This window comes from Archocentrus centrarchus, chromosome 15, assembly GCF_007364275.1.
Source record: "Archocentrus centrarchus isolate MPI-CPG fArcCen1 chromosome 15, fArcCen1, whole genome shotgun sequence".
In the NCBI taxonomy this organism is placed as follows: Eukaryota; Metazoa; Chordata; class Actinopteri; order Cichliformes; family Cichlidae; genus Archocentrus; species Archocentrus centrarchus.
The window spans coordinates 22,057,607-22,077,877 of NC_044360.1; the positions used below are offsets into that span (position 1 = coordinate 22,057,607).

Here is a 20,271-nt window from a genome sequence, read left to right on the forward strand (position 1 = left end):
CTCACTCTTTACACTGTTCAGAAAGCCATGCTGCAGGCGTGGCAGGGGCCATTGGAGTCCCTCCTTCCTTTGCACGTCTCCAGTAGTCTTGCACTTATGTGTCGTGTGCATATGATTACGCTTCTTTTCCATGTGACTTTGGGTTAGTGAAACAGAGAGAAGACATATGCCTTACAGTGCTGCAACTTTAAGAGCAGCAGCACAACTTTTGTGACCTATGAAAACAAAAGTGACTCATCACTAAGTCACAACATAACTGGACCGAAACCTTTAAGACGCTAAGCTGACACGTGAACATTTACACTGACACGCTCTTGTAGGGCTTCCAAAACGGTCCTCTCGAGTTGTGAATATGCATAAAGGTATTAGTGCAGGTCTGGACCAAAACAATCATGTGTGTATCTCACAGCTCGCTATAAAAAAGGCTGCTTTCAACAGGTAGCTGGATAAACTCTTTCGCCACATCTCTGCACTCATCCTACCTATTACCTTATATGGCCACAGAGATGCATCTGAGCTGCAGATGGGTTAAAAAATGTAGACATGTTTGTTCTCCATATATGGATATTATGTGCCGCTCCCACCTATAACACCTGGAGCCTCACCTGAAACTGAAAGATATTAAGCTTTACCAAATTAAAGCAGGTAAAAAAGAGCCGCAAAAAAACCACTTGTGCTGCATGAGACACTTATGCACATGTGCACCTATTGTGATTTAACCTTCAAATGTAAAGCGATTAAATGCAAATGCTGAGGTTGCAGATGAAAATGTGTCACACCTGTGGAAGAGAGGGCCGGGCCGACTTTTGGAGGTGTGCTCATTCACCACAGCTCCTCCTCTATGAGTCAACCTGCTCTCCTTCCTTATGACCCTTCAGCTTTTTGACTGCTGCTGCCATTTTTCTCTGCTGGTTGTTTCCTTCACACATCAGAAGCAAAATGGTGAGTAGCTTTCACAAAAAACAAATCATGTTTTTTTTTTTTTAACTTGGGCTGTGTCAGTCTTGTGTGATTTGTGTGTCCTACTGAACATGCAGCCTAGAAATGAATAAAAGTCTTATTTTAAAAACTTATTTTGGGAGGGGAAACTGAGTAAAACTGGTTGTCAGTAGAGCTACAGTGTAAGATTTTTGTTTTAATTGTTCCTTTTGGGAAAAGATTTGTGCAGTGAAAAGATGGTTTGCTCATTCATGGTGTGGTTTTGCCTCCAAAATGGAGGAAGCTTCGTTCGTGCTTCAAACTTGCTGAGAGAGAATCCCTTGGGGCGGTGTTTCTTGTGTCAACTTGTTCCACAATGACTGGAATGTGACAGATTCAAGGCCTTGAAAACTAGGAAAAGGATAGCAACACCCAATGGCACATTACTGCTAAAAAAAAAAAAGTGGATAAATGTTTGCACATTTAATTGCCTAAACAGGCTTAGCACTTCTCTCCAAAGCGTTCTGAAGAGCTTCCTGTTTCTTCGTCTTTCATTTCTGCTTTTTTTTTTTTTCTATCTCTGAACAAAACGTCGAAGTTAAGAATATTTGCAGATTTATGAGCCGAGGGCCGAATCATTTTAACGTGCTCATTTTCTCAGTTTGCATCTCTGCATTTAACACAGATTACTCCCAGTGCTTGACTTTATTAATCCAATCCTTCAAATGAAAGGAATCCCACAAACCTAATGATAGATTTGTCTGTAGTGGAGCAGCTGTGCCTTTTTTATATATTTTATATATATAATTAGTTCTAAATATGGATCATTTTCCTTGTCTTCTCACCAGGCATCTGGAGTGCAAGTCACTGACGAAGTTAAGGACATCATCAACAACATGAAGGTAGTGAAAACTGATGCTGATCTGAATGAACGCATAAGATTGGTGATATTCAGAATCGACGACAGCGAGGGCGCCATCGTCGTGGATAAAGTCTACCGTCAAAAAGATCTGGCGGACGTGCCCGACGTCTTCAAGTTCTTCGTGGGTCTTCTGGATTCTAAAACATGTCGCTACTTGATGTATGACTGCCACTTTGAAACAAAGGAATCGAGTAAAAAAGAAGAACTGGTCGCTGTGATGTGGTAGGTCCTCGTATGTCAACTGAAACATAAATACACTTGATTTTAGTTTCTTCATCCGCATCCAAACTGACTGCAGGAAGTAGTGAAAGACCTCGGTGTAGTTTGAGAGCCACTGTTTTTTCTTTGCAGGTTTTTGCATGAATAGTAAAAAATGTTTAAGCAGCATCAGCTTTGGACACTTGGATAATGACTTCTCCTTTTTTAGGGCTCCTGATACAGCACCAATCAAAGAAAAAATGAAATACGCTAGCTCCAAAGATTCCCTGAAGAAGAACCAAACAGGTATGGCTATTTTTTTTTTTTTTTCTTTTAATGCCACATAATTCAATTCATATTTCCGTGCATTTACTTTGGACGGGCTGGGATTTCTTTGATATTGCATAAACAAGCTGAATGGTGTTTCCCCTTGTGTTTTTTTTTTTTTTCTTTTCTTTTCTCCTTTTTAACAGGAGTCAAACACATGCTGGAGATGAATGACCTTTCAGACTATGGGACCAGGGAAAGTTTTGCAGAAAGAATGGCAAAAGGTGTAATCAAGCTTGAGGGCCACAGTGTAAATGCATGAATAAAGATTACTTTATTCTTTTGTTTCAAAACAAGGTAAATTTAAAAACAGATTTGAAATGGGGCAAAACTGAGTTGGAGGGGATCAGATTGATGAAGCTTAAAGGGGAGGCTTGAACTCTGAATGGGATTTGATAATGCTAACAGGGAAACTTTACATGTCTCTACCATACGAAATTACCCAGGCACAGTCTAACTGTGAAATCAACCTTGTTCAGATGTTTTTGTTTTTTTTATTTTTTGAGCATACATTTGTTACGGTGGTCTGTTACTTGACTCTTGGTACGTTTAAATTTCTTAAATTAATTATTTTTTTTGTGTACATACAAATCTACTGAATCCTGACATATCCCAGTATGGACCATTTGTCTTCCTTCTTGATTATTGTCCACAACAAAAACAAATATATGCTGTAAAATGATAATTAAAACCCCTCTTTGGCCCCTAGAATATAGGACAAGTTTTACCAAAACAAAAACAATTACTGAAACTGCTGCACTGTTAAAGTGTTAAATAAACTCAATGCAACATTTGTGTGCCTTTTGTTTTCATTGTTCTGATTTACCAGTGCAATTAAATGACTTGGTATCATATTGACTCATTTATCAATTCCACATTTTGTCATTACAGGTGAGTATTTGGAGGGAAAATTGGTGTATTCAAAAGGCATGAATGATATAATTAACAGCTAGCTGGGGCTTGGTCCTACCACCAGGATGCATATAGCAGCCAGGGCTCTTGGTTTAGTCAAATTTTCATTTATCCAGGTGGGAATGGTGTAATAAGATCAGTTATGCTTTATTTCAAAAACTTGAATTGGAAATTGAGATTATTCCTGTGGGGTCAGTCTTAAAGCATGTGATTGTAAATTAAACTGCATCCATGAGGACCTCAAGAGAACACAATGTTTAGGAACTCAGTGCTAATAGTACATAAACCTGCAAGAAGGTCTTGATTTAGCATGAAGTCTCGAAGGCAGCAGGAACAGATTACCTATTTAATTAAAAGTTAATCAGTGTTAAATTGTCGAACTTTCCGCCTTCTGGGATCTCAATTGCAAAATAGAATCCAGTGCTGCCTCGAGCTGTACTGGATTTGTGAGAACAGGAAGTAATGTGGAAAGCTGTGTGGGAGCACCGCCCGGCCAGCCTGTCTACTTACCAAAAATCCTGCCAGCACAACAGTTTCAGGTGGATGGACAGGTGGCGCTTCTTGTCAGTAGGCCTAAGAAGGAAGCGTCACACCGACATTTGGCGGGGTTGCTGTATTATTGGATGAACCCGAGGGGCATTCTGCTCGATCGTGATTGGCTATTTTTGCTTTCAGTGACCTGATGACGCACAGCGATTTGAAAATGTCGCGCGTCTCGGTTTTTTTTTTTCTTTCTCAAAGGCCTCTTTCCCACCAACAGGGTTCCGGAGCCGTAATTTAAACCGTTAGGCGGGTTTTCCACCGCCCAAACACTCGGTGCTCGGCCGAAAAACGGGTTCAATTACGGCCCCGCAAACTAGCTGGTCTGGAACCAGGAACGCGTGCCGAAAGGGGCAGAGGGGCGTGACTCTGCCGTCTCAACATCAAGTTTTCTACCATATTACATGTGTATTACATGGGAAAAGCGGCTGTGAATTAGGTTGGGCTCTAAGGCTGAACTTGCTGCTTTGTATCAGTTCATATCACAGATAAAAGGACACAAAATGCGTACTTGCCGTCCTGCTCTCGCTGTCTGTGTTTACCTCTGTGCTGCACACAGATGCTGCAGTAGTTTGGTTTGGACCGTAAAACGTATTTGCAGCACAAGAAAGGGGAGCGTGTTTTCCCACGTTTGTGCGCTTCGGCTTCCGTGTCCAGACGAGGACCCGCCCTCGCTCACACGTAAAGGAGCAGTTCACGGAAACGCGGTGGGAACGCGGGCCCGTTCTTAATCGTTTCGCCGGTTCCTTGCTCCGGCTCCGGAACCTCGGCGGTGGGAAAGTAGCAAAAGTGGTTTACTGCAGATGGGTAGTTCAAGAATCCTCGGAATTTTTGCACTTCTTATTGAAAGCGTGCATTCTTTCAGTTGGACTTGGAGATCCAAATAAATTTTATACAGAAACCCTCTTCTTATATAAAGAAATCTCACTTTGGAGCCCTGTCACTGTATTAGTTAAGTTACTTGAGACTTTACTGAGACCGTAGCTTCTGTGAAGTCTTTGAAGTGAACATTGAGAAACCTTCCAAGCCACCATATTCTGCATTATACTAAGTTTTATTGTAATTAAGGCTTTAGGAATATACAGTGGCATTTTCTTTAAAAGGTGGTCTATGTATGTGTACTATGGGTTGATTTCATATCTGCATTTAGCTGTATGAGAAATATAGTGAGGATATTGCTGTCTAGCAGGACTTCCTGGTAGATAGCAGGGCTGTTCTCTGCACAGCCAGGGTTTGGCAAACAGCTTTTCACCTTGACACAATGATTTAGTGTGTAATAAATAGTCTTAAGTCAAAGAACTTCCTTAGAATAATTAGGATTTTCCTCTATAATATCACAATCTTTTACTAATTTTGGACTAATTTTTATGAATTATTGCAACATAAATAAAGCTTGTATTGCATGCTATAAGGTAAATGTACAGCACAGTGCGCATGACTGAAGATGTGTGGTTTTATTTACACCAAATCCAAAAACTGTGCTATTACTCTTTGCTTCCTGCCTGCATTCACTCCATCACAGTAACACACAAACACACCACAGAACAATTACAGAATGCCAACACTGTAGTTTATTCATTCATACAAATTCAGATTCAATGTGTGTTAATGGCAACCAGCTACAGAGGAAAGCATGCCCTGCAGTGATGAACCATATGTTCCCATCATTCAACCACATAGAAAAGACATACAAAGTAATTGCACAGGTTGATGTACATTTGACGTACATTCGGTTTCCCTTTTAACACTGAACTATGGGGGAATGTCAGGAATATAAGGCAGGGGGATAAATAACTTCTGACACAGCCAGAATTTTTGAGGGAATGTGGGTTTCAATAAAGACTGCAGCAGGATTATCTCCTCTAATCTTAGTTTGAAATGTTCTTAAAAGATCAAATACTTGATTCCTACAGTTGCAATAAATGCAATCAACTACAGTACAAAGAAAAAAAAGTTTTTGGAATGCATAACTATGGTAATTATAAGGCATATTTGGCAGTTTTGTAGTGTCCGCAGTGAGCTTCCTCTCAGACGGACGTTCCTTCCTTCAGTTCCACATATCCTCCCTTGAAAACAAATATGAGGAATATATTAGCATGAAAATACACAAGTGCAGCACAATCTCAGCTTACACACTGGGAGTGTATTGGCTCACCTTGTTCTCCAGGTGCTCCTGTAGTGTTCTCACAGTCTCCCGCTCTTTGGTCAGCTGCTCCTGAGTAGCTTTAAGAAGCTGCTGGAGCTTAGTGGCTGCTTGGCCCAGGTCTTTGGACAGCTTCTTCTCCTTCTCCAGGCGCTCCTGTTCAAAAAGCAGGAACAAACATGACTTCAGAGAACTAATCTTTATTTTCAGTTAGAAGCAGGACCACCTGTCACCTTGATGTACTTTGCAGGGTTAAAGATTAATAATCCAGCACCATAAAATAAAAGCATTCATCATATTTAAATGCTTCTTTTATGAATTATCCATTCTACTGCAACCCTGCTACACACTCACCAATGAAATACATCTGTATGTGTATGTACAATTTCAACCAAATAAACACTTATTAAAAAAAAAAAAAAAAAAAAAAAAAAAAAAAGGAGTTTACTGTTTTCAAACAAAATACTATTTGTAGCCATGCACACCTTCAGCTGAGCTACATCTTCAGTGTCAGATTGTGGCGACTCTGAGGAAACCTTTAAAAGATCCAGTTGAGCCTGAAGTTCTGCTACAGTTTTCTGGGCCTGGAAGTTGACAACAAACAGTGTTATCCACTGACAACTTAAGAGAAACCTTACGGTGTCAAAAGAACAAAGACTGCACAAAGAGCAGCTGCTACCTGCTCAAACGCTTCTGAGAGCTGCTGCCTCTGGGCCGCCTCCCCGTGCAGCTTCTCTGTTGTCTGACTCAGCACGTTCTGGACCTAACGACAGACAGAAGCACACTATAAATACACGCAGACTATTAGGTAATACATTTGTGCGTAAACAAACATTCTTTTGTCAAAGCATCAGCACTGTGCACACACCAACACACACACACAAAAAACCAAAAACAAAACAGAAGCTGCTCGACCTGTGGACCGAGTTAGTACTTTTACTATTTTTAGGTGAAAGGCTGAAGTTAAACATGAGGTTTCTGGGCTGTTAAACGTATAAACAAATAGCTGGAAACAAAATAGCGGTGAGCATGCAAGTCGATAAAAACAGCAGCAGTTAGATTCACTCTGTTAGTGCAAACGGTGGTTAGCACAGACAGCTGCCCTGCTGGAGGAGTACTGGACAGACTGGAAACACAGCCCTACTTTATCAGAGTCATCTGTCAGTATTCGTTTTCAGTGGCACATCCTTCATTTAGGAGAAGGAAATAAGCAGATGTGCCTCTAATCCGCATGGCCAAAGACCTGCATCCTTGCAAATTTACTTTAGACGTGCTTTTAAACGTAACCAAGCTTAATTGTGAAGGAATTAAAAAAAAAAAAACAAAACAAACAAGAACAAAGGAGATCTGCGGAGAACTGTTCAAGTCACTGTCCAGTACTCTCTAACAGGAAGTGAAGGGTGACATCTGCACCCTGACCTGATTGGGTTGAGCCTCAGCCGGGCCATTCTGTTCTTGCTGGGCCCGCATCGTGATCTCGCCCAGCTGCTCTCTGACCTGAAACAGGAAGTCGTCGCTCGTCACTGTTTATGTAACTGCCATCCATGAAATCTCCTGCTTGGCACTTGTGCGTCAATGCCAGCTTACTGAGCCGGTTGCGTGTGTGAAGGAATGAGTCGCATGAATTCCTTAACATACGACATCTCATGAGGGAAATTCCTTCCTCTCACCTCAATTACACTTTGATAAGAATTCATTACATATTATGGTGTGGATGATGGAAAAGCGAGTCACGACGGTGCAGTCACCTGTGCAAGCTCCTCCTTGTGTGCCTCGGCCTCCTTCCGGGCCAAATCCAGCTGGCTCTGACGTTCCGACAGCTGCAACTTCAGCTGAACAGAGCGCAGACAGGAGCAGATGTTAGTATTTTTGTTTTAAGTGGAACAAAAGAAGTAAATAAGACTGAAAATACAGTCAATGTTGCTTTAACTCTGCACATATATCACGAGTTAGATATTCTTTAACTTAATAAAAGGATCTACATTTGCACTACGACTTTGATTTAAATCTAGCCAAGCTTCATAACCCAAAACACATTTTTCAGAATGCAAGACTTAAGCTGAAAATGGTAACAATATGCAAGTTTGGATCATTTAATATACATATACTACAGTTCTAGTCAGTCTGCTGTAGATTTAAGCTGCTTATGTACCTGCTCCATCTCTTCTGCAGTTACATAACTGTCTGTCTGCTTTTCCAGCTGTGCTTCCAGAAGCATCATCTGCTCCTTCAACTGTGGAGAAAAGGAAAAGAAGGGGGCCACACTTAAATCCTGCTAGCTTACCCCAGGAGGTGATTTAAATAGAGTAGAGTAATCCTCACCTGTTTTATACTTTGGTTTTCTGCTTCCAGCTTGCTGACTTTCTGCACAGCCTGGCAGAGTAACAACATACTGTAGTTTAGTTTCATAAATTTTTTAAGGGAACTTAGCCTTGGTGAAAACTTCTGAAAGTGACTGTATTTTAACCCTTTAATGACAAGTGTGCGTTTTTGAGACTTCTATATCACCAGTATAATTTTTATTTCCTCAAAAAAACAAAATAAATTGCACAAAAACTTATATGCAAATTAATATTTTATTTATTTTTATAGTTTTTCAGAAGGTTCAGTAAACACACTATTTAAAAAAAAATTTCTGGCAATTACTTCATGGTTCAGGCTTTACAGGGTTACGTAGGTATTATCACTTACCTCTTGCAGCTGTTCCTCTGACTTAGCCATCTTGGATTTCCATACCAGCTCTTCCTCCTCCACACTCTTCTGAAGATGTTTCAGCATTCCTTCCTAAAGGAGAATATAAAGAGATTAATAGATGGGCCATATCAACTTTAATCTATAATCCACAATCGGATTTTAGCAGCTTACCGTTTCGGCCAGGACTGTCCTGTACTGTTCACATTCAGCCTGCAGGGAACCATGGCTTTCCTCTGCCTCCTTCAGTTTCTCAAGCAACTCCTAAAACAAACCGCACACATTCAGAGCTTGGTCTGCCAGGTTAAGTCAAACCAGTATATGGAAAGAGTATAAAACTGCAGCTTACTGAATGCACTCTGCTTGACTGAGACTCCTGGCTCTGCTGGCTGAGAGCCTCCTGAGCTTTCTGTGTAAACACTTGTAACCAGTTTAACTAAGAGGAGAGAAAAAAAAAAATCAGACACAAATGAGTCACACGCACATTATCGACCGCATCAGAATAAAAGACCATTCAGTGAAATCCCCTTTTCTTACCTGCTCTCTCTCTACAGGTATCTGTGGGAAAAGCATCTGGAGAGCTTCTTTGGTTTCATCTTGAAAAGCTGACAGTTCTGTGCCAGTATTCTGTTTAAGCAGTGGATGACATTATCAGTGAGGTGACTAACAGCAAACTGGTTTCAGCTGATAAGCCACTAGCAGGTGAACAGCCTTACCACGTGAGTGGCAATCTTCTCTTTTGCTTCCTTCAGCTCCTCTTGTAACAATGTGACAAGACCATCCTTTTCGGTCAAACTATTAATACAAACAAAACAAAAAAAGAATAGATCTAAATAACTTACTTAATTTTACTTGGTCTTTAAGAGTAAGAGTAAGAGTGTGTGTGATTTATATCTGTTAAGGCAGAGCAGCAACATTTAAGTGTATTACCTGTTCTGTAGTAGAGTGAGCTCTGCAGAGCCATCTGACTGCTGAAACAGGAACATGCAAGTCATTTCTTTTTTTCTTGCTCTGGGTGCTCTAAAAGCAGAAACATGCGCATCAACAAGAACACTTACTTGTGTGTTCTTCACTTTCACCATTTCTTCCTTGAGGTTTTTAAGTTCATCCTGAAGTGACGTGACATGGCTGGCCTCTTCACTAGAAGGACACACAAATAGACACAATAGTATAAATAATCAGAAAACCACCCAGGGGTTCTGACAGCCTGAGATATAAGAGCCCAATATATGAGAAGCACCATACCTCTTATTTCTTTGCTCAAGCTCAGCAATAGTGTTCTCCTGTTAAAAAGGCACATTATGTGATTAGCAGATTTTTGTAATCTATCTTTGTCCTGAAAAACTGAGAAGTGATACTATTTGGTAACAGATTAAATGCCAGACGCATGCAACACTTACGGCAGCTTCCTTCTTTATCTGCAGTTGCTTCAGTTCATCGTGAAGCACGTTTAACTGACTGTCTCTCTCCTGCAAGCTGTCAATGAGACCATGATATTTACAAAGCGGATGAACAAGCATTGGATCTGATGTTGACTCATGAGAAAGAAACATTAAATGCTTACCTGAGCTTCAACTGTTCCAGCTCTTCAGAATTCACCTGGAAATTTTAAAATTGACATCCTTAGGTGTGACTACATATTACTCAGTATCCTTTTTCAGAGAGATCAAACTTAAAATACATTTACCTGCTTGCTGTCCTCCTCCTTTTTATTCTGACAGGCCTCCAACAGTGAGTTGATTGACGCCACCTGCTGTTCAAGCTGGCTTTTCTCTGCTTTTGTCTCCTCCAACTGGACAGTGACGACATCTGCCTGAGCAGAACGCTCCTTGAGCTCAGCCTCCAATTTCCCAATACGTACCTGAAACTCTGCAGAAATAAAACTCACAACTTAATCCTTAGGTTTATTTTGACAATGCAACTGGTCCCATTACAAAAAAAAAAAAAACAACAACAACAACAACAACAACAAAAAACCCCACAGCTATAAATACATATGTATAAATACAAAAAGTCAACACCTTTACATCTGATACCCATTAAGACCTGCTTGCTCACTGACCTGAGAGTGTGCCACTGTCCTGCTGAGCCTTGTCCACAGTCGCCTGCAGGTTGTTGTTCCTACTCTGTGTTGTTCTGAGCTCCTCACACACCTCCTCCAATCTCCTCTGTAATGCCTGCTCTTTGTCTGTGTGGCTGGTCTGAAGAAGAAATTGATTATGCTGTTACAAACAGCAGGGGGTAGCAAAGATTCACAACATTTTTTTTTTTTTTAATTAGTCGCATTGGGTTATAGGTTATTATGCATCCTTAAAACCTCCATGCAAAGAAAGAGACAACAGAAAAATCGCAAGTGAACCACCTACAAGGTCGAGACTGTGTTAATTATATTAAAACAGACATCTTATGACTGAGCTAAGCAGGTCTAAGGAGGTGCTTTGATTTGGAAATGGCTGAATTGCCTGTGCCTTTATGTTATTGACTGTCACAGTGTAGAAAAATGAGTCTATCATGTGAGCGTGTTTACTGGATACTGAATTGTTGCATAACATGTTCAAAGACTTTACACTGCTGGGAAGGCAGCAAGTAAATGATTAAACAAAAGGCACACTTGACTTGTCACAAGTGCTGACTCATTTGCTCCACATTACCAGTTCAAACAAAAAGCATTCCATGAGTGAGAGGCTGTGTGGGCTGATACATAAAACCAGGAAATTAACAGAGCAAAACAAATGATTGCACTTCCTGCCTGAAAACTGGACATTCCCTGTCCTTTTACGGCCGATTACAACAGGCTGGAGAGGAGGGATGCTCGGACTCGCACACATTCCAGCTGGCACAGGGAAGCATTTTACCTGCAGCCCCATCATTGTTATGGCTTCATTCCAGCCTGACCCTGGGCTCTATGATTATAAGGCTATTATACAACCCTGAACATTAGAGAGTCTACGGATTGGCGGGAAAGACCTAAGCTTACATGCTCAGTAACTAACTGGCTGCAGAAACAACACTATAAAAAGCTAGAATAAATTTGTTCCCGTAGGAAAATAGACATGGAAAAAAAATGTAATTGATGATAAAGCTAATGTGGTGTTCCATGGGACTGGCCAACCTGTAGCTGTGAGAGCTGCTTCTCAGCAGCAGAGACCTTGGCCTCCAGCCCTTTCCTGATGTGCTCATCAGCAAGCAGACTCTCTGTCTTCTCTCCAACTTCCTTGGTTAACTTTGCGCATTCCTGTCGCAGCTTCGCCAGCTCTGCATTTTGTCTGAGAGCAGAAGACAGAGCGAGAGATGTCAACTTAGAGTAAGGATGCACGCCTTGCAAACAAGTCAATCTTGTACCTGGTATAACAAAGAATCTGAATTAATACACACGGCACTGAATTTACACCTTAATGTATTTAATAAATGGGTAAAAAGGCAGTCATTATCCCATGCTAGGCAGTAACTGTGTCAGTGTTTTGTTTAAAAACTCACTTGCTCTCAGCTTGACTAGTAGCCTGGTTGAGTGCGTCACGCAGGATGGTGTTCTCCTGCTGTAGACGAGCAAGTTGAGCATTGGGGCCTTTTTCCAGCTGGTCTTGAAGGCTTACAATCTGCAGTAATTTTGAGCATTTTTTTTTTTTTTAGTAAAGAAACAAACCACTGTGCCCCTATTCAGTCTTTAACCTTTCACAAGAATAATGCATTTCAAGAGTGAACTGCTTCTTTGCTTCTAATAGTAGTCAGTACACCAAGAGCACCATAAAAGGATAAAATACAAACACAAATATGCTGATTTGATTTTTAAATTAATTGTAATGTGCATTAAACTCACCTTTGCATTGAGCCTCTGTGTCTGGGCTACATGGTCCTGGTAACTGGCCTGCATGCGAGCCTGCAGAGCAACCATTTCTTGCTCCCTCTTACTCAGCTGAGAACTCAGCCTCGTCTCCACGCTGGCCACTTTGGCCTTCTCAGCTGACAGCTCCTGATAAACAGACAGCACAGTTGGAGAAAAGAGCCTGGTTCATTGTGCAAAAGACTGAAAGAATGAAATATCTGCACAACAGCTGTCATGAGATTAAATGAAGACATCCATCATCTCGCAGAAGATGAGAAGATTACACACTTTGGAAGACAGACTGTGACCTTCACCTCTAATGCCACCATAGCAACCATTTTTATTCAACACTTGGTTCAAAAACAAGAGAAAAGTTATAAATGGTCAACAGAGTCTCACTTAGCACCCGTCTACCATCCTTTTCTTGACCACAACCCTTAACATAGGATAATATATCTTAAAACACAGAGCACAGACTACACAAGCAAAGGGAAACTATTGCCACTGGATTTAAAGGTTGAATATAATAAAATATAAAAATGAGTGAGACCTCCCTGCTAAGGCTGTTGTCTATAGTAACCTGATAACCAAGTTAACTTTCCAATAGTGCCACCTTCAGGACAAAAGACTGTAGGGCAGCTGTCAGTGCACATTCATGGTTAACAGGATATTAATCATTTTCATTTAGGTTTTTTCATCTTTAAGGGCAGCAAAGATTCTCATCCACATTATGAGTATTAATAGTCCCAGCAAACAAGGCTATCGGGTAGACACTGTTGTGGTATGCTGCCTGTGAGACTTTTCTTTGTCTAACCTTGGTGAGCTCTCTGAGACGATTCTTTACTGCAGAAGCATCCTCTTGCTCTGTTGCCAGCTGCTTCTCTCTCTCCTCCAGCTGCTTCTTCAGCATGGCCACTGGGTCTCCTTTCTGAGTGGCCTAAATGCACAAACATACACAGAAATAGAAATTAATTAATTTTTCTTTCATTCTCAAATGTATTCAGTAAACCATGTTCCTGTGCAAGGGTTTTCCATCTCTGACTCCAGTGCTCCATACCATGTGCCAAGTGTCCTGGATGATGCCAACTTTCTCAGAAAGGATCTCGATGAGCCTGTGTGCCTCTCCCTCACTGAACACCATGCTGCTGATGGTGGATACCAGAGCCTTATAGGGCAGGTACAGCGGAGCATCAGCAGAATCCACTGGTGCTACTGGAAAGGAAAACACAAAATAATGCAGAAGAATGAGATCTAAAACAAAAAGGTCTAGTATTTTTTTGTCACAAAAGGTGACTGTCTTAGAAAAAGAACAAGGCTACAACTTGTCCTTTGGGTCTGGAGCCCTGGGCATTTTCAGATGGCAAAATGATGGGGCATTGTGGCACCAGGCGGAGACAAGCCTCAGGCAAGTGAGAAAGCCAACCCCACCTCTCTTCTCATTGTCAGAAGCACTGAGAGGCTTTGTAAGCTAACAAAACAGAGCAACAGTGTTTTGACAAGCTGGCGTGCTCTCTGCTCTCCAGAGCTGAGTGCCAGACAATACCCACCATTGCCACTGGCACTGTATTCCACAGGTCCACAGCTAAAGTTCATCAGTACTGACAAGTTATTCCTGACTTAGTTTGTGAGTATGTGTATGCAAGCCAACTGTACCTCCATTCCCACCCCCAAACATTAAATTCCCACCACAACAACCAGTCTGATGGCTAATGTAGTTCCTGCCATTTCCATCCATTTAAAAGATAAGGATAACTTTAGCAACTGGGGCTGTACCAGCAGTATTTATAGACAAAGGTTCTGATGCCAACTATACGGCATGCATAACAGCAGTCCTGTACATTGAGCAAACAATGTCTTGATTACATTAGAGGATCTGGTGGTAGAGTTAAGCAAAGAACAAACAACTGGCATCCTAGCAAAAATGTTGATATCTGACAAACATAGGAAGGGTTTCCAAGGAAGTAGAAACTCTGTGTGTTTCTCATTTTGCAATATACGCTCTCTTGTAGTTTCTGCTTTACGTTGACACAGAACTCCTTTCCCCTCTGCCACCACAGAAGATGCACCAGCCCCTTAAATGTGCCTCAAGAAGATGAGAGTGAGAGGGGAGGCTTCTGGAGGAGCTCAGAGCAAGGAAACACGTGTATCCTAAAAAGTATTCTATATACATAAGAAAATCCCAAGGATTTCCCTTTCATCTCTTCCTCACATCTGTCTTTGGGAGGAGGCAAAATATGCCAGGAAGAGACACAAGAGGAAAGTGAGGGACATATTGGCATAATAAAAAGCAGCCAGAGCAGCACTGTGGTCATATCTGAAACTAAAGTTGGGACTTCTTAAGACTGTTGACCTATATGCATTATCTTCCATGTGGAGATTTTGTAACAATGTTAAACTATAAATATTAAAATATAAATATTATAATAAGATTAATAATACTGTAGATGTTGTAAAATGCAGTAAGTAGAAAATATATCTGCTTACCAGGCTCAGCCTTTTTCTTGGAGGCTTTTTTCCTGGGTTCTTGTGCTTTTGCAACAGCAGGAGCCTGCTGAGAACCCACTGGGGGCACAGCCATCACTGGGACATCTTTCGTGACAGCCTCTAGCACCGGAGCTGTTTTAGATGGAGCTGATACAGACTTGGCTGGGGCTGTAGCAGACTTGGCTGGTGCTGGGGCAGATTTGGATGTGACAGGGGGAGATTTTGCTGAAGCAGGAGCAGCAGAAGCAGCAGATTTGGTTGAAGTGGACTTAGCTGATGCAGGAGCAGACTTTGCTGTAGCAGGCGGAGGTGGAGCAGGAGCAGACTTTGCTGAAGCAGGTGGAGGTGGAGCAGGAGCAGACTTTGCTGAAGCAGGAGCAGCAGAAGCGGCAGATTTGGTTGAAGTGGATTTAGCTGATGTAGGAGCAGGAGCAGACTTTGCTGAAGCAGGTGGAGGTGGAGCAGGAGCAGACTTTGCTGAAGCAGGTGGAGCAGGAGCAGACTTTGCTGAAGCAGGTGGAGCAGGAGCAGACTTTGCTGAAGCAGGTGGAGGTGGAGCAGGAGCAGACTTTGCTGAAGCAGGTGGAGGTGGAGCAGGAGTAGACTTTGCTGAAGCAGGTGGAGGAGCAGACTTTGCTGAAGCAGGTGGAGGAGCAGACTTTGCTGAAGCAGGTGGAGGAGCAGACTTTGCTGAAGCAGGTGGAGGAGCAGACTTTGCTGATGCTGAACCCAACTTAGCTGATGCTGGGGCAGCCTTGGTCAGGGCAGAGGCTGGAGCCTGGGTTATGGCAGAAGCCGCAGAGGACTTTATCGGTTCAGACACAAGTACAGATGGCTGGGTGGAGGCTGGCTCAACCTTTGCCACTTTCTTCTTCTTCTTCTCTTTAGGTGAGGGTGCAGGTGAGGGCTCAGCAACTGGGTTTGGTTCAGACTTGGGCTGCATCTCTGCCGCCACTGGGGCTGCACTTAATGCAACTTCAAAAGCAGGGACAGGCTCAGGAACAGAAGCAGGGGCAGCAGCTACAGTCGGGGCACTTACACCCTCACTGACTATGTCAGCTTCAGTGTCAGCTTCAGCAGCGTCTTCAGTTTTCTCCTGCTCTGGGATCTTCCCATTGGGCTTTTCTTCTCTCTTCTTTCCACCTTTCTTCTTCTCAGAAACTTTGTCCTTTTTCTTTTTCTCAGTGCGAACAGACTGGGCCTTACCTAGTTCTCTGCGTTGTTTAGCTAAGGCCTCCTCATAAGAGGTCTCCTTCATGGATAAGGTGGAGACAAGGGCAATCCCAACAGCAGAGATCACCATGAATCCACCAAATACCATAATCCCAAGGGTCTGGGGGTCATAGATATCCATTGTTTAATTTTAGTAAACCTAAAAAAAAAGAAAAAAAGAGGAGAGGAGGGATTTGTTAATTTAGTTAACTGTCATTCTAAACGAAACAGCTTTCTGCACATGAGCCAGGACCAAAGATTCCTATAAGGAGAAATAAAATTCATATCGTAATTCACAACAGGCCAAAATTGTAATGTTACCAGCATACCCCCCCCCCCCCCCCCCCCCATTCTTGGGCAAAATTAAACTGACATTAGCTGCATTAAAACAGCTGATGAGACAGAATTACTGTGAATGCTCTTAGGGAGAACAATCCCAGCTTTTACCTCAAACGGCCTCACGGTGTCACTGTCAACCCCAATAACTTAAACACTGTTGCTCCTCTTCAGGTGAAATCATAGTTCTCAAATTCATCCTCATATTTACATCTCATACACTTTAAAGTTTAACACTGAATAAACGTATAACAAGTGTAAAGTTTGCACAAAGTGTAAGGTGTTAAAGAAACCTTACACAAAGTAAATACAGTTTGTGTTGTCATTTAACGCCATTCACTTTTTTAACGGCAATATTTTGATTACATTGTTGTTATTTTGGCTGCATTATATAACCACCATCGCACAACATTTTCTGAAGCAAAGATCAAAAACTTATTTTTCTGATTCTCAAAAATAATGATGTTAAATCACACATGTTTTGTTGAAAGTTCTCCACGGGTCACTAAAACACCTTCTTTGATTTATTCTAGTAGAATTATCAGTAATATCTGTTATAGATATGTTATCCCATCAGAAAAATATATAAATGCAAAAAAGGTCGCGATGTAGAGATTTATTGTTTTAAAACAAAGCAATTTGACACGGACAGGAAAAGTGCTGAGCCACTTAAGTTTAAGAGTCCAGAGTCCCTGTTCACTGCGAGGTCTCTGAGCTATGGTCCTGCCTCCTGATCTGTGATGTCACACGTCAGCGCATCCTTACTAAGGCTGAATTGAAGAAAACTAACTCGGCCCAACTTTCCTATAAAAGTGCAACTCCTTTAAGCCTGAGTCTCAGATATCTGGCTTTAATTCATGGGCACGGTGGCTCCCGCAGAGGCTGCACTCACATATTAAAACTGTCTTCAATTTCAAGTTAAAGGCGTGACACTTAATAATAAAGGCATTTATGATTTTATACAGATTCGCTTTCGTTACTTTTTGTCTCAGACACACGGTGGGAATCAGCAATATTTATACAACGACGGCTCACTTTTCATTCCATAATCTGATAAAAACACATAGATTTCAATAACTTCAAAGATAGTTTATTCAAGCTAATCCTAAAATTACCCCAAAAACCACAAGTGAAAGGTATTTTTAAAAGTTTATAAAACGTTAAGGATATCCTACCTCACTTGTCGCGCATCGCATGTAGGGGTGTGAAACGCCCGACTATTTTTATTATTTTCTTCTATTTTTTTTTTTTTTTTAAATGTTATGTGCTTTTAATAAATACTTACCAGCGAGCATCGGAGCTAACACTGTGATTCAATGAAATTGGCTAACATCCTGCACAATAAACGCCGTTTGCGTAACAGAAAAATCAATACAGAACCTAAAAAAACTGTAAACTAAATAGTTAGCTAGAAAAAGAAATAAAATAATTTTAGATAACTTGAGTCTGGTGTGTTTCTGTAGCAGTGGCTTCCTTAAGGGCTAGCAGTTAATAGCTTTTCGAGCTAGCTAAGGCTGGCTCAATGAATAAAAAAATTCCAAAAATCCCACGCTTACCCCGGCGACGATAACGCTACGTCTGCTCGCTCCAAAAGGAAATTACTGAGGGCGAGTTGTAGATGAAGTGGCCTCTGAGCAAAGCTACCTATATGTCCAGCTATCTGGCTAACTTGCCTTTTTTTTCCCACTGCTCTCCCCCTCACTCCGCTGGAGAATCCTCTGTCTGCTGTGAAGTCGTGGCACTTTGAGCTGGCTAGACGCGCTGGCCCCATGCCCCAGATAGCTACCATAAATCCACAAGGTTTCTGATTGGCTGAAATGCGCTCAAGACGGAAATGAGGCTGCTGGGAGTTGTAGTTTCTTGTGGTCATGGAAAAAGTACATACAGTTCGATGGTTTGAAAAGGAGAGGAACTAAGTAAGTTTCCTGTACTTTCCTGTAGTCTTTCTAAGTGGCATTTTTTTTGAAGGACGGTGTGCTTTGTAATGTTGAGAGAAAATACCCTTTTATACTTAACAGCAGCTTTTTTTTGCCGAAACGTGTGAGTCTTTTTTTTTTTTTTTTTTTTTTAAATGACTGTGTCATTCCGGCAAAATGAAACATTCAAGATCTCCTGATCATCATTTATCCAAATTTCCCCGAAATTCAGCCTATATTTAAACAAAGTGCTGTTATTTATAAGGCTGCAGCATATGATACAGCTTTTCTCTTATGCAAAAATACACTGCAGCCTACTGACCCCTTCTTTTATCAGAGTATTTTATTGTAACCAGGACTACTGCTTTTTACCACTTCCATTTATTCTTTTCTACACTTTCACAGTTTTACCTGAGTTTCAGGATTTGCCACTAACAGACGCAACAAGGGCACATCAGTCTTTTTACATCCCATAATAGGCCTTTGTGGCAACCTCTTCTCAAACTGCTCAAGAAGTGGAAACACTTGTTTGTTCAAGTGAACTCACATACTGTCCTTGTCACATTTCAACAATAGATTTGACTTTGAGATGACGCTGTGGTACTAATACAAGCATAAAAGCAAATGATTGCTGTAGCTGGGCAAGGTGGCCTAACCTAGAAAAGGCTTGGCCATGACACGCAACTTGCTTTGAGTCTTTTCATGTTTTATTAATGGCATAACTCCATTACTGAAAAAAAGAGCACACACTGTCCTTCAGATATTCCTTCACACTTTCACACCTAAGATGTGCAAGTCCCCTGTGCTGTGGGCCGTGGAACAGGCGAAGTGGCAATGTTAGATATTTATATTGATGAAGGTCAAAATCTAGGTGCTGTTGTTTGTTATCAGACTCAGAGGGTGGAAAAGTAGCTGAAAAGAATTTCAAAAATCTTCATCTATGCAGCACCAGGAAGAAGCAGCCTATTCTGTTACAGTAAGGAAGCGCAGACGATCCAGTCACGTCAGCAAACCCTGCAGGTGCATTTTTTCAGTCCCTTCAGAGGGCATATTTTCTATTTGAGGAGGCTTTCATGCGTCATGCCTCTAAGTCCTGCTGTAGGGCTGCTGTCTGCATTTATGATCATTTTCAGGTGACTGCTGTTGAGTTCTGGGCCATGAGGCAGGTGCTTTCATAGGCTCAGTCAGCGTGAGAGGATGCTGCAGCTCGCTAAACCGTGAATAAAACCAAAGTGAGAAAAGACTCAGGAACTATATGACACAACAGAGAAACTTACACCTCACCATTACGCCTTCTTAAAATCCTGGGCCTGATTATGTAAGACTGCTTCGTGTGCGACTGAGGATTAACAAGGGGAATATAAAGATGGCACTGAATTATTTCTGGCAAATCACCAATCATTTATCCAAAAACTCTAAGAATGTGCAAAATCTGCTTCAAATCATAGCTTATAAATGATCTAAGTGCACCTAAGGGAGGGATATGGAAATTCATCAAATAATCTAAATACAGTCTGTCTTTGAAGCAAGCACGATTTTTTCTTTACATCAGTTTACGCAGCCAAATTTCACACAGTGCGTTTTGCTTCTGAGATGACTTATCAGTTCACTCGAGCTTCACAGAGGAAACATGAAAACACTATATTTAGGACTGATACTTTTCTAGTTCATACAGCCCAGTAGCTGTGGTGAGGGGACTTAAACTCTGTGTAAGTAAATGGATCCTCTGGCAACTTAAAACACACAGCTGAGGTTACGATCCAGGCCTTTTATCTTATCTTGTTCCAAAGACAGGCCTCGCTCTAACTCTTTAATACTGCGCTTCTAAATACTGTTTGCTCTTACCACA

General features: G+C 41.5%; 2 protein-coding genes across 7 annotated transcripts; one reads left to right on the forward strand and one right to left on the reverse strand.

The window, feature by feature from the left end:
* Positions 1 to 828: 828 nt before the first annotated feature.
* cfl1l (cofilin 1 (non-muscle), like) lies at positions 829 to 3,158 on the forward strand. The gene is made up of 4 exons (XM_030748077.1): positions 829 to 942; positions 1,767 to 2,062; positions 2,268 to 2,344; positions 2,512 to 3,158. The coding sequence occupies exons 1-4, from the start codon at positions 940 to 942 to the stop codon at positions 2,625 to 2,627; spliced, it is 492 nt and encodes a 163-aa protein (XP_030603937.1). The 5' UTR covers positions 829 to 939; the 3' UTR covers positions 2,628 to 3,158.
* Positions 3,159 to 5,365: 2,207 nt separating this feature from the next.
* rrbp1a (ribosome binding protein 1a) lies at positions 5,366 to 18,277 on the reverse strand. Of its 6 annotated transcripts, none has more exons than XM_030748704.1 (27): positions 18,180 to 18,277; positions 14,959 to 16,330; positions 13,532 to 13,686; positions 13,289 to 13,411; positions 12,469 to 12,621; positions 12,129 to 12,247; positions 11,764 to 11,917; positions 10,714 to 10,852; positions 10,339 to 10,520; positions 10,216 to 10,250; positions 10,052 to 10,127; positions 9,897 to 9,934; positions 9,710 to 9,791; positions 9,582 to 9,622; positions 9,368 to 9,446; positions 9,189 to 9,278; positions 9,001 to 9,087; positions 8,826 to 8,915; positions 8,652 to 8,744; positions 8,283 to 8,333; positions 8,113 to 8,193; positions 7,709 to 7,792; positions 7,380 to 7,457; positions 6,640 to 6,723; positions 6,446 to 6,544; positions 5,973 to 6,116; positions 5,366 to 5,883 (listed from the first exon to the last, which is right to left on the reverse strand). In XM_030748704.1, exons 2-27 carry the CDS (start codon positions 16,310 to 16,312, stop codon positions 5,845 to 5,847), a joined length of 3,750 nt encoding a protein of 1,249 aa, XP_030604564.1. In that variant the 5' UTR covers positions 16,313 to 16,330; positions 18,180 to 18,277; the 3' UTR covers positions 5,366 to 5,844. The 6 variants fall into 6 exon arrangements, with proteins under 6 accessions (XP_030604564.1, XP_030604567.1, XP_030604565.1 ...); XM_030748707.1 differs by having other exon boundaries at positions 9,582 to 9,619; positions 13,532 to 13,683; positions 18,063 to 18,252; XM_030748705.1 differs by having other exon boundaries at positions 13,532 to 13,683; positions 18,063 to 18,252.
* Positions 18,278 to 20,271: the final 1,994 nt, after the last annotated feature.

Excerpts from the sequence above, each read along its gene's own strand:
- cfl1l (XM_030748077.1), top strand. Across the intron at positions 2,063-2,267 it reads GAACTGGTCGCTGTGATGTG|GGCTCCTGATACAGCACCAA; the intron begins GTAGGTCCTCGT and ends CTCCTTTTTTAG. Across the intron at positions 2,345-2,511 it reads CCTGAAGAAGAACCAAACAG|GAGTCAAACACATGCTGGAG; the intron begins GTATGGCTATTT and ends CCTTTTTAACAG.
- rrbp1a (XM_030748704.1), bottom strand. The coding sequence starts at position 16,312 with ATGGATATCTATGACCCCCAGACCCTTGGGATTATGGTATTTGGTGGA. Across the intron at positions 13,687-14,958 it reads CAAGAAAAAGGCTGAGCCTG|TAGCACCAGTGGATTCTGCT; the intron begins GTAAGCAGATAT and ends TTTCCTTTCCAG. Across the intron at positions 8,334-8,651 it reads CAGAGGAACAGCTGCAAGAG|GCTGTGCAGAAAGTCAGCAA; the intron begins GTAAGTGATAAT and ends TTACTCTGCCAG.